Source organism: Diadema antillarum, unplaced genomic scaffold (assembly GCF_040938485.1).
Source record: "Diadema antillarum isolate AM-2024a unplaced genomic scaffold, OU_Dant_1.0 scf00000110, whole genome shotgun sequence".
NCBI lineage: Eukaryota > Metazoa > Echinodermata > Echinoidea > Diadematoida > Diadematidae > Diadema > Diadema antillarum.
The window spans coordinates 2,101,737-2,114,417 of record NW_027270999.1 but is presented as its reverse complement, the minus strand read 5'-3'; the positions used below and the strand labels follow the sequence as shown (position 1 = coordinate 2,114,417).

Genomic DNA, 12,681 nt, shown 5'->3' with positions numbered 1-12,681 from the left:
GCCTCAGTTTCTCCTAATAGGTGCAGCACTCACTAACACACAAACATACCCTATACGTGTACCAATCTTACGCAAGCTCGTATGCGTGAGAGTAACATAATGTTATCACTCTTTTCATAAAACGAGCATCATATTGGTCTACCCTTGTTTTATTGTTTTGATGTTATATATTATTGGTTACCAAACACTCAGACTTTTTGCTTATTCTTGACATCTGTTCTGTATGGAAATTGGTATACCGTCCAGATGATTATATCAGGAAAATTGTTGAAATTGTACAAAATAACCAAAACTTGTAATATCGTAATTTGCACAAGTACATTATAATATTATATGAAACCGGTGAAAACTAATTGAATTGTAAGGCAATATCATGTACAGGGAATCGAATCAAATCAAGTCAAATATATAAAAAACAAACAAAAATCTGGAAAAAACGGTTCATGGTTGATAGCATTTTTTTTGCAACAGAATTATGTACCACTTTTAATTAAGCTTTCAATGGACTTTCTGAACAAATATTGACTTGTTTCACAGCACTTCCGGATACATCGACACTTCCTTCTAATATCCCGGTTATCTTTTGTATTCAATGGGATTATCGAATTGATATGTCATTGGTAATGGAGGAAAAAAACACGCCCACACACATACATACCTCCTTCGTATATGAACGTACCAGGATATCACTGTGGGCAAGGGCAGAAAGTGAAGGAGAGCTCCTTTACATTGGCCTCATTTAACCTCAAGGTGAGAAAATACCAAATTCTAAGAAATTCATTAATTCTACACAGAAATTCGGAAAAATAACATTGATTATTGGTTTGAAATACACGCAGCAAAACCAATACAGTGGGCATTCTAGATACTCCAGTAAGCTGATGATTAAATCAATAAAAAAAAATTGATGACCGCCTTATTGTGTATACTCTTATTTTGTTCGGAAAAAAAATCACTTTGAATAAAAAATAATTATGTTCAATGCCGAAAAAAAAAATTGGTATGCTTTGAACTAAATTTAATGAAAGGATGGTCGTCGGCCATGGTACAAAAAAAAAAAAAAAAAAAAACCAGCAACAAAAGAAATTGCGTTTTTTTTTAAATTCTTTCATTTTTTGTCTTCGATGCGCCAAGCACAGGAACACATCACCCTCGTCCGTCTGGCATTTGATCGAATGGAATGCGGAGTTCCCTTTACTTACCTACAAAGCGAACCATCCACTTTACACCAGGACCTCATACCATCGAACTCTTGGTACACAAGATGCACACCTTCTCCGTCCGTCTTATAGTTCAAACATCGCACCTGTATCCTGCTACCGATCATAGAGATGTACTACCATACAATCTCTATGCTACCGATACTGTACCACGCCCCCCTACGGCAAAAGAGCCTTCACTCTCTGTGCCTGATTAAAAAGACACTAATAGAAACGTCTAAAACAGACTCAGTCAACCATTTCATTCAATGTTATTGTATAGTAGTCATGATTGTATATTATGATGAAAATTATTATTTGATTTATTGATTTATTATTAAGTGTTTTGTCTAGTATTATTTTGATAGAGCTAGATGACTCCAGTTTATTGGATCATCCACACGAAATCAGCTATTATCATTCAAAAAAATGCATTGGGTGTCTCAAAACAATGCTTGAAACTGAAATTTCATTGTAGACAACTAGAAATTTGATTTTGTAAATAAAAAGAAAATGCTCCCGTGATATCCGCATTAATGCGTCTTTGGGAAGCATACTTAGAAATAATTTGACCTTTGTACAAATCTACGTTAGACTAGCAGAAACAATGGCCAACAACAGCCGTGTGAATGGCAGGGATTATAGGTTTTCGCGCTCTGTTTCATACTTTTGTCACTCAAATCAATTAAAGTGCATTTAAATTCATGCACTGACGTCAAACGATCGATGTCGGTCTTTCAAGATTAAAATTTGGGCAATGGAATTCATTTGGCGGCACGCGATTTAACTTATGAGCATTCAAATAAATTAATCTGCAAATTAGTTTCATATCAGAGCATTTGATTTTTTTTTTATTATTATTCAATTTATTTTTAGAGCAAAACAATTAATTAACATGCATACGAAATCGTGAACGTACTAACAATTTCAGATGCTATGTATTGGATTTCGATACTCGTGCATTCAAATTAAAAAAGTAGGCCTGAGGAGCCTGTTTGGGCGCTCAATTTCATTTTGGAGGATTCAGTTTAATGATTCGTTATTTGATTTTAATGATTTTTTCATTTTTAATTTGTTTTTTTTTTCTATTATCTATATATTTAATCATGTCTATATTTCTCTTAAAAAGCTTTGCCATTATATATTTTCATTTTGTTAACGGCAGTTCATTTTACCTCAAATCAATCAAATTTCAAACCATTTCACAACTTTAGAATTGTATATTTATTCATATGTGTGTTTATATTGATAACATGGCTGTTATGTATATTTTTATATTTATTCATATTTTCCATTGCATCTTTAATTAGATGCACTTATTTAAGACTTGCTTGCCCTTTCATGATTTTGAATGACTGAAGAAACACCTGTGCTACTGCCGTCTGATTTTGAATGCCCCTTTTCTAATCTTTATGCTCCTAGTTTAAATGTGAATGACTCTCTTGAAAATTGTGTTGCAAGAATAATTATTTCGAACGAAGGAAAACTATTTTGAATGGCCATTCCTTAAGCTGCATGCTCTTGAGCTAAATTGCAGGTGACTCATTTGAATTTTTGTTTTGCACAAAGAGCAAATTCCAACGAGAGAAAATGAAATGAAATAACCATTCGTTAAATCGCGTGCTCTTTCTATAGATTTGATTTGATTGATTGATTGATTGATTTGATTGATTAAAAGGTCTTTATTCAAATAAAATCTGAGTCGGCGACTAAAAGTCGAATTACACAGATATACAGAGATTATACCGCAAAACAGATAAAATAATAACATAATCATAATACATAAGAAAATACATTACATTCAAACATTCTGTATACACAACTAATACATTTTTAACGTTACAGATTGTTATATAAATACAAAAAGAAAAAAAATGAATGCACATTTTATAAACAGTAGCGGTACACTCCTAATTTTTTTTTCACAGAAAAAAAAAGAAAAGAAAGAAACACTCAGGGCTACACAACTCATTGTCGAAAGAAGAAGAAGAAAAAAATGTAAGCTCTTCTACAGATACAAAAGGGAGTACACGAGTTTGCAGTGTGGTTGGAAAGACGCGTCAACAACCTACACTATACATTCCACAAATACTTGCAGTAACATTATTTTGTTGGTGAGGTGATCATCCCCCTCCCCCGTAATGTACACACATTCACTACACACACATACCTAAAGCATTTCTCACTGGCATACTCTCTCTGTCTCTCTCTCTCTCTCTCTCTCACACACACACACACACACACATGCACACATACAGTACTGTACATTGATGTGTAGATCGCATATCTGTACAACACTCACAAACGCGCATGAGCATAAACACAGTGCACATGCTCAATGTACAATACAACGTATGTACACACTCACATTCACGCGCATACATTTAGATACATATACGTACACACAGGGAAAACACGCACACACATATTGCAGCTACAAACACACACACACATACACATACACACACATACATAACTCACACACACACACAAGCACCGTCATGTCCACAAGACCACACCCAACACACGCCCATACAATGTACCTGTGCCAAGTGCACGTTTAAAGACAGGCCCACCTATACATGTATTGTACATTGTGTAAATGTCTAACAACTATCCCAAAAACTACAAAAAATACAATATATCGCCTCATTACCGCTGTAAACAGAAAATCTGCACTCTTTACAGTCGGGTAAACCTTAAAATACCGCAACCTTTTAACAATATAACATAATTATAATAAAATTACCCCCCCAAAAAAAAAAAAAAAAAAATTAACTTTGGGTGCAGTATGGAAAAAGTGGGGTTTCCTAGCATGCATAAAATACATAAAAATTTCCTAATCAAATGTATCATTTGTCTTATCTACCCACCACGCTGCAAACTCCTATACATACTCTCTAAAAAATTTCGAGTGAATAATTCACTCCTCGGAAGGAGTGAATAAAATTTCACTCAATTAAGAGTGACTTTCACTCGTTGTCGAGTGAATTTCACTCTTGTAACGAGTGAAATTTGTGTGAAACCCATTCGCCGAGTGAATTCCGAGTGAAAATTACGCCGAGTGAATTCCGAGTGAATACATAATTAAACGCATTTGGCTAGGCCAATAGAAATTGAGAATTCCCCTGTCATGTGTTTACTCTAAGCCAATCACCAGCCGCAATTTCCCCTGGCTTGGGCGCGGGCAGGTTTACCTGAACAGCGACGCGTCGCCTGTGCGTGGACTGTGTGCAATTGCGTGCTGTGTGCTAGCTGTGCGTGTATTATGCATAGGATCACAGATTTACGTGCGTGTAAGTGCAATCGTGAGAATCTGAGCCTGGATGTCGTGATGGACGTGAGAAAATGTCTGTCTTCAAATTGAGTGGGGCGGAGATATTATTCACATTTTTGAAGGTAAGCAAACCATAGATCGATCTAATTATAACTTGTTGAGTTTTTTCAGCATTACGGGCTAGTCTAACGTTATACCTCTCCGTAAACGACCATAAGTAAGTTACCTTTAGGGTTCTATACGAATAACCCCGGGCCGCCCGTGGCACAGTTAGCTAAGTGGGGCTTGATCTTGATCTTGATGGTGTACGTTGATCAGCCCTGGTAGAGCAACACTCAACTTTGGTTCATAGGTCATGGTAGAAGGGACATTACTCAAAATGTTTGAATAATGTATCTTTAAATAAACGTGGATCAGCTGTATTGGTTATTGCTTGTGGTAAGGAATTCCAGTATCTGGTGGTTCTTGGGAAGAATGAGTGTAGATGGAGATCAGTTCTGGAAGTAGGGAGCTTGATTTGGAGAGGCTTCCAACTCCTGGTCCTTCTAAGTGGTTCAGGGTTGAATTCACCATGTCTTTCGAAGGGCAAATCAACCAGGCCATAGATTATTTTATGCATGGATATGATGCTGTTCATGTGACGCCTATGTTCCAGGGTAGGTAGTTTGATATTCTGGAGCATGGTTGTTACAGAGCTTCCATAATTGTAATCGTTGGTTATGAAACGGGCAGCTTTCCTTTGTATAGCCTCTACTTTTTGGATAAGCCTCAAAGTGTGCGGGTCCCAAACAGGGCTACAGTACTCCAGGTGAGGGCGAACTAAACTCTTATATGCTTGTACTTTGACATTAAGAGGGGCTCTATGGAGGTTACGCCGTAGAAATCCGAGCATACTGCTTGCTTTGTTGGTGATGTTGTCAATATGTGTATTCCATTTTAGATCCGATGACAGGGTTATTCCCAAGTACTTATGTTGTGACACCTCTGCAAGGCGATGGCCGTAGAGTGTATATGAAGTTGGGATAATGGTACGCCTTTTTGTGAAGTGGATCATCTGGCATTTTGGCAATTTAAATGACATTAGCCACGTTTTCGCCCACTTTTCTAGGCGCTGGAGGTCATTTTGGAGAACAACACTATCTGACGGTGAGCGGATTTCATGGTATAGAATACAGTCATCGGCATAAAGACATACTTTGGACTCAATTCCAGATGGAAGATCATTGATGTATATTAGGAATAATAGGGGTCCAAGGACTGTCCCCTGTGGGACACCTGAAGTTACCTGAGCAGGACTGGACTTTGCCCCTTCGATAACTACTGATTGCTCTCGTTTTGTGAGAAATGCGGATATCCACTTGTGCAGACTCCCTGTGATTCCATAGTGGGTGATCTTCTTCAATAATCTACGGTGTGGCACAGTGTCAAAAGCTCTAGCGAAATCCAGTAAGATGGCATCCACTTGCTTGACACTTGGGTTATCACAGGCATCCGAGATGCTTTGGATGGTGGTAATCAGTTGGGTTTCACAGGATCTTTTGGATCTAAATCCGTGTTGATAATCAGATAAAACATTATGGTCCTCAAGATGATTTATAACATGACTATATACTATATGTTCCAGAATTTTACAGCAGACTGATGTCAGTGATATCGGTCTGTAATTTGTTGGATCTGAGCGCTTCCCATGTTTAAATACTGGGGTGATGTTGGCCCTCAGCCATCCGCTGGGAAGTGTACCTCTTTGGATGCTAGTATTATACAATTTTGTGAGTATGGGTGTTAATTCTGGAGCACACTGTTTCAGCACGAAGGGTAGGATTCCGTCAGGACCAGGGGCCTTGTGTGGTGATAATCCCTCTAGTAGCTTCAAGACTCCATCAGGATTGATCAGGAGAGTTGTGATGGGTGGTAGATTCACACCTCTTAGTCCAGGGATGGGTCCACGGCCTTCTTTTGTGAATACTGATTGGTATTCTTTATTCAGTAGTTCAGCTTTGCCAGCAGGGTGTGTGACCAGATTCTCTCCTTTTTGCAAGGCAGGGATTCCACAACGATTGCCACGTTTCGTTTTGATATACGACCAGAATTTCTTAGGGTTGGAACGCAGTGACTCATAGATGGTGTTCGACATATACTGTGCTTCTGCCTTGCGAAGAGCCTTACGGACATCTGATCTCAATGTTCTGTAACGTTTCCAATTGACGAGAAGATCTGTTCTTTTAGCTGTATGGAAAGCTCTTTCCTTTCTGCGGATGAGGCGTTTAAGTTGAGAGTTCATCCAGGGGAGATTATATCTTGAAGAAGATAGTTTGGAAGGTATGTATTTGTCAGTGATATTCTGAATAAATTTTTCGAGGCTTTGCCAGCTTTCCTCAATGGAGTTAACTTCACAGTTTTGGATGAAGAGATCTTGGAAGTTTTTGATATCCTGCTTCATACTGGTAACATCTGCCTTGTGGTAAAGGTAGACCTTGTGTCTGGTATGGCGTTGTGGAGAATGATCCACATCCGCTTCTGCAAGGAGGATGGAGTGGTCACATAAACCAGGGGCTGTGAGAAGTGGCACAAAGATGTCTGGGTTGGAGACTAAAAATAGCTGAAGAATGTTTGATACATGATGCACTTCTGTCTGATGAACATGGTTGACTTCTTTAGCCATTTGGTGCAGTGAAAAGTCATTGATGATGTCCAACAGGGAGGTGGATATGTCTCTGGGATACGTGCAGGCATTTGCAGATTTCCGACACATACTGTCCCAGTCTATATCAGGGATGTTAAAGTCACCCCCCAACCAAATAGTAGGGTTTTTAGAGAAATCAATCTTTTCGAGTGAGGCACGCAGCTGTTGCAATGGTTCAGTACCAGAGCTTGGGGGTCGATAGAAGACTCCAATATAAATTGGCTTCCTATTAAATATCTGTATTTTTATCCAGAGGATTTCAGCATCTACATTCAGCTCTTCGATTTCGATGGCGATTAGGTCGTTTCTGACCGCAATCAAGACTCCACCACCTTTCCCCGCTCTCCTGTCTTTTCTGTAAGCAGTGTAGTCAGCGGGAAGAAACTCACTTGTGTTGATACTAGGTGTCAACCAGGTTTCAGTCATGATGATAATGTGTGGTTTGTGAGTAATCAGGCTTTCATGTAAAATACATGACTTATTAACTACACTCTGACAATTTAAAATCATAACTTTTAATTTCTTAGAGGAGTTGGTGTTCCCTTTTCCAGCATGCCCAGGTCTTCCATGACATTGGTTGAACAGGGGACTACTTGGTTGATTAAACACTGGCGATGAAGTATGGAGTGGGTTACCAATGAAGGACGAGTCAGAGGAGCTGGTCGACTCATTACTGCTAATGCTTGGCTGTGATGTGTGCTCACTCTCATCAGATAAAGAAGAAAATCTGTTACTGTCTTCAAAGGACTTTGATAAGAGAAACAGGCTGGAAGCAAAATTTGGGAGGCCACAGTTATCACAACACCAGGAATATGATTGATGATTGGAGAGGATGCGAAACATGTCCTCATTCATACCTATACACGACCTATGCATCCATGTTTCACAGTGGTCACATACGATGCAGTCTTGGTTCCATCTAGCTGCTCTGGAGCACACGCCGCAAGGATACTTGGGTTGACGGGGACCAGGATTTAATTGTACATCACCTGACATGTTGATTAGAGTCATTGTAAGGAAGACTTGCGAGGCCAGGACGGTTTTGTAGGCAAAAATAGTGTTGTCAGAACTCACGAGAAGTACCATTGATGTGCAGTAGATTGAATTACACACTGAAATTTTTTTCTTGTGTGTAGATGAAGAGCCTGGCAGGTGTTCAAAATAATGCCAAGATTCAGTAGGCTGAGATGAGTACTGACCCATGCCAATGTACGAAGATAATATCAGACTCGACATTGTGTATGATGAAGGGTGTGCATAATGATAAGTGTGTACATTGCAGCCACTAGAAGATGGCATACCTCTGTACAGCAGAGATTGATTGAGCTCACTGGTTACATTTGGATTTCCTTTCTCCATACTCGGTGGTGAGGAGTAAACATTTCTTGGTTCCGCCTGGCTATCTGACATGCGCAGGGAAACCTCGTGTATGAACAGTGATGTAGACACAAGGAGGATGACGTGTAAACAGTTTGACTTTGCCATGTCTAGAACACAGTAGAGCTTATCATACACTCAAATAATATTTCCGTTGAAGCTTCAAACAGTAACAATGAGATTCAAAAATTACTGAAGGAGGATGATTCCATGGGTACTCCAATCATACAGACTCACTATATCACAATTACTTCACTACGTCACTTATTTGCTACCTTTTTCAAATAATAATATATCGAAATTTCAAAACCAAAATCAAAAGAAATTGTCAAAAACAAAAGAAAAAGAAAAACAAAAATAAGCTCCAAACTATACTATGAATGTGTGCACACGTGGGAGACAGCAAAACGATGAGTATCGTGGGTGCGCAGGTGGGTGACCAGCAGCAAGAATCAGGATGTAGGGAGACTTATTTTGTCGGCACTTCTGGTTTCTTCTTATCAGTTAATGCACGTAAATGAGATGAAAAAAATGTACAAAGCATACACTTCAGAGGGAAAAACGGTGATAGCACACAGCAGTAGTGGTGTAACACTCACAGTGTCAATGAGAACAGTTAATACGTGGTGTAAATTTGTGCGTAATCTAAGCCAGGATATCTAAACTGTAAACATCGATGACGATGCCGAGGAGAGATTTTAAAATCTCTGAGAAGCTCTGGGTTCATGCAGCAGAAGTGGATATCGAGATGGATTTATAAGGAAGAGTTTATACTTGCGGTTTTCCTAAAAGGAGTGATGTAGAGTGACTGTCCGCTTGTTCAATCAAGATTGCAGGCATGCCTTGGCATGGGTCCACTCCCAGTACAAGTATGTTGAGCAAGGTTGGAGCGTACAGTAGGTAGGCTTGCGAGTTGTAGTTGTAGTGTACACATGTACCGTCGGACACAGCACATGCACATGTGCAAATCCAGTTGCTTCCAGTAGCAAAGTACACAAATTTCAATCGATGAAATCTTGCTCAATCCTCCAGAAAAATCTGCTCCATCACAAAGAATCCTCTGAAGTGACATCAAAACTAATATCTTAAACCATTTTTGTAAAACAAAAATCGAAAATAAAGGAAAATCAACAAAATAAAAATTAAAACTCAGGGAGCGACTGAGAGGTACGTCCCTTCTCGACCGTGACCTATTGACCTATTCGTGGTCATACCATGGAACACCTTACGAACAGCTAGAATCCGAGGCCGAAACTCAACTGGTACACACTAGGTGTTGGGATCTAATAATACGTCGAGTCTTTAGACTTTAGTTTGATTGTACACGTTGGGATCTATAGGGCTTGAACTATTCAAAAAAAAAAAAAAGAGTGATGAATGAAACGTTGGTCGCTAGCCATTGAATTGACATTCGTAAGCATAATATCATCACATAACTATATACACAGCAACAATTGAGGGACATTATTTAGCTGCTGCTGCCTCATAAGCAAGAAGAAGAAGAACAGCCCAGTCGCTGTACGTAGGTACGTCTTAATGTACAGCGACTGGGCTGTGCATAGTTAATCATCACACAGAGATTACTGTGGTCGAGTGTAGAGATCGAACTGTTACTAAGCTGTGCTAATTAAAGCAACAGATTAGAAGCGCCTAGCGCCAGACACGTACTCTACATTGCTATTGTTGAGTTGACAGCCGAATCACTGACACTGGTCTGTGTTGCCAGATGAGATGGTGATCTCGATCAGTACGGTAATAAAGAATGGTGAAATTTGGTGATTTATGATTATTGTTCATTATATACACTGTATGTAGTAAAAAGGACTTTTATTTGCCGCTACATTCGAGCATCCAAACAGCTGGGAGAATACCACGTACACTAGCTCCCACGTCATGTGTCATGATCATCTACTACTGTACTAGGTAAGAAGTATGATGTGTGTACTGTTCGTGTTAAGTGTTGGTCCACTGTGACATCACACTTCTAGCTGAAGATCAGCGTGCTCACACATCATGGAGATCGATCCCCCTTGTAGCAGACGATGACTGGTACTATTTTCAACATTGTTTTTTTATGAAAGTTACAGGTGACCTTAGGTACCGGTATTGAAATTTGGCAGAGATCATCTTTGGGTCTTTAATTCTAACATTAAATATGCTGATGTAGCTAAAAAAGTAATTAGGCCTAGGTCTACTAGCTTTTGTATTGGTGCTCACTTAGTATTTGTGTGGACAAAACAACTGCATAAGTATTGTCTTGTGGAAATGAGTTCTAAATCCATTTCTGAACCTTGTGTTTTCTCCTCCAGATAAAGACGTATCATGACAGCTCTTTGGGAGTGATGGTGATTTAAAGGAACTCGGTGTAGGGGGTCATCATTTGGAGAACAAAGACAGATATTGATAGCTGTACAGTCTCTGTCACACGAAGAGGGTGCAGATCACCAGATTGCAAAGTACCAGATGTGGTCAACGACTAGCCATTGAATTCAGGGTTGACGAATTATGGAAACACCGGGCCAACATCAGCGAAGGAGCCTCTGAGATATGGACTTCCATTGCATTAACTCTGCTGTAAGCTTTTCTGTTGTTTTCCACTATGATTAATGAAGGGAGACTAGTTTGAAATTGATTTATATTTATTTTACATTCTAGAGTCTTAGTAATTACATAAGAGGCTACATTAATGAGACTGGATGCTTGGTTGGTTTTATTTTGTTTGAAGAAATGATTTTCAAGATACTTCATGGAGCAGTTTTGGAGCTGTCCTTCCCTCTGAAAATGAATGTCTTGACAGGTTAGTACTTGTATTTAAGAAAAATGTGTACCGTGTACTTGTCGTATCGACAGAAGTGAAAACCATGTTATGGTCAGTCTTGAGTTGTGTAAGTAGAGCTGTTGCTTATGTCAAATATGTATGTTAAATGATTTTGCTCTTCAAGTTTATAATGTAAACTGGAGGAACCTACTATCCTCATGCCATTTGTATTATTCATAGAACCATTAAATTTTACTTATTTGCCCAGGAATTCAACACACACATCACTTCAAGGGGGAAGAGATACTTCAAAAGCTGAGGGAAGGAGTTCTGACTGTTCCGAGGAGACATCTGCACACCCAGATCATTGCAGCATATTTGTTGTTGCAAATGGAAGCAGAAAACTGTACAGCGTAAGTTCAGTTATTTAAAATATTATTATTCATATATTATATTATATTATATCATAATTATTGAAAATTGGTCTGGAATACCAGTTTCCCATTGTCATGTCTTGTACGACATTTCCATCCAATATATAACCATGTAATTTGCCTGTTCATTTTTTTTTCTCAAGTATAGAGAAAAGCAGACTAAAATTTGCCCCCCCCCCCCAAAAAAAAAAAAAAAGAAAAAAAGAAAAAAAAAGAAAGTAAAAGGGACCGGTAAGTATAACATTGTTAATGAAGTGATGGTTATAGATTTAAAAATAAAGACTGGTATACTTGTATGAGACATGTAAACAGAGTGTACGTACAAGACTCCACGCTGACTTATTTTCTTGGTAGCCCCATCGGGCCACATGTATATTGATTTGATAATAGTCCTAATACTTATGATTTAATCATCACAATGATTAATAAAAAAGTGGGAGTTGATGTGCCATGAAGTTCAATGGATAATCACATCTTGTATAAATTTTTCTACTGTTAAACTGTGCACATTCACACTTATAACCTATCTGCATGAAATTTTCATATGTATTAACTGATATCTGGCTCAAGTAGCAATAAATGTACTTGAAACAGTGGTACTGAATAGCAATAGAAATTAATGCCAAGAAAAAAAAAACATGAAAATAGTTCAGCCCCTTAAAAGATTAAAATGAGGGCCAAATTTTTGATGTTATATATTTGCGTCCTAGAATATGATCAACATTCGTCTTGCTTTCTTTTTAAATTCAGATACCAAGTAGTGAGCAGAGGATGTTGTAGCCAAGGCTGTTGCGATGCAGTACCCCACTTTGTGAGACACCACACAAGGTGCAAAAGGACATGTGAGTTTATACTCGTAAGTTTATGTGATCTACAACTTTTTTTAGCCCTCTTTAGCAGAAAGCTTAAGTGACATACCTTGTAACATGGTATCTTATTCATCTAGCTTGCAA

At 38.6% G+C, this 12,681-nt stretch overlaps 1 protein-coding gene across 1 annotated transcript; it reads right to left on the bottom strand.

Moving 5' to 3' along the window:
- Positions 1–4,967: 4,967 nt before the first annotated feature.
- LOC139719448 (uncharacterized) lies at positions 4,968–7,585 on the bottom strand. The gene is made up of 3 exons (XM_071630862.1): positions 6,276–7,585; positions 5,762–5,882; positions 4,968–5,021 (listed from the first exon to the last, which is right to left on the bottom strand). The coding sequence occupies exons 1-3, from the start codon at positions 7,583–7,585 to the stop codon at positions 4,968–4,970; spliced, it is 1,485 nt and encodes a 494-aa protein (XP_071486963.1).
- Between the last annotated feature and the right edge of the window lie 5,096 nt (positions 7,586–12,681).

Coding starts and splice junctions, on each gene's coding strand:
- LOC139719448 (XM_071630862.1), bottom strand. CDS start 7,585: ATGACTGAAACCTGGTTGACACCTAGTATCAACACAAGTGAGTTTCTT. Junction 5,883..6,275: donor CTACCCTTCGTGCTGAAACA/GTGTGCTCCAGA, acceptor GCCACACCGTAG/ATTATTGAAGAAGATCACCC. Junction 5,022..5,761: donor CAAAGTCCAGTCCTGCTCAG/GTAACTTCAGGT, acceptor TGAACCACTTAG/AAGGACCAGGAGTTGGAAGC.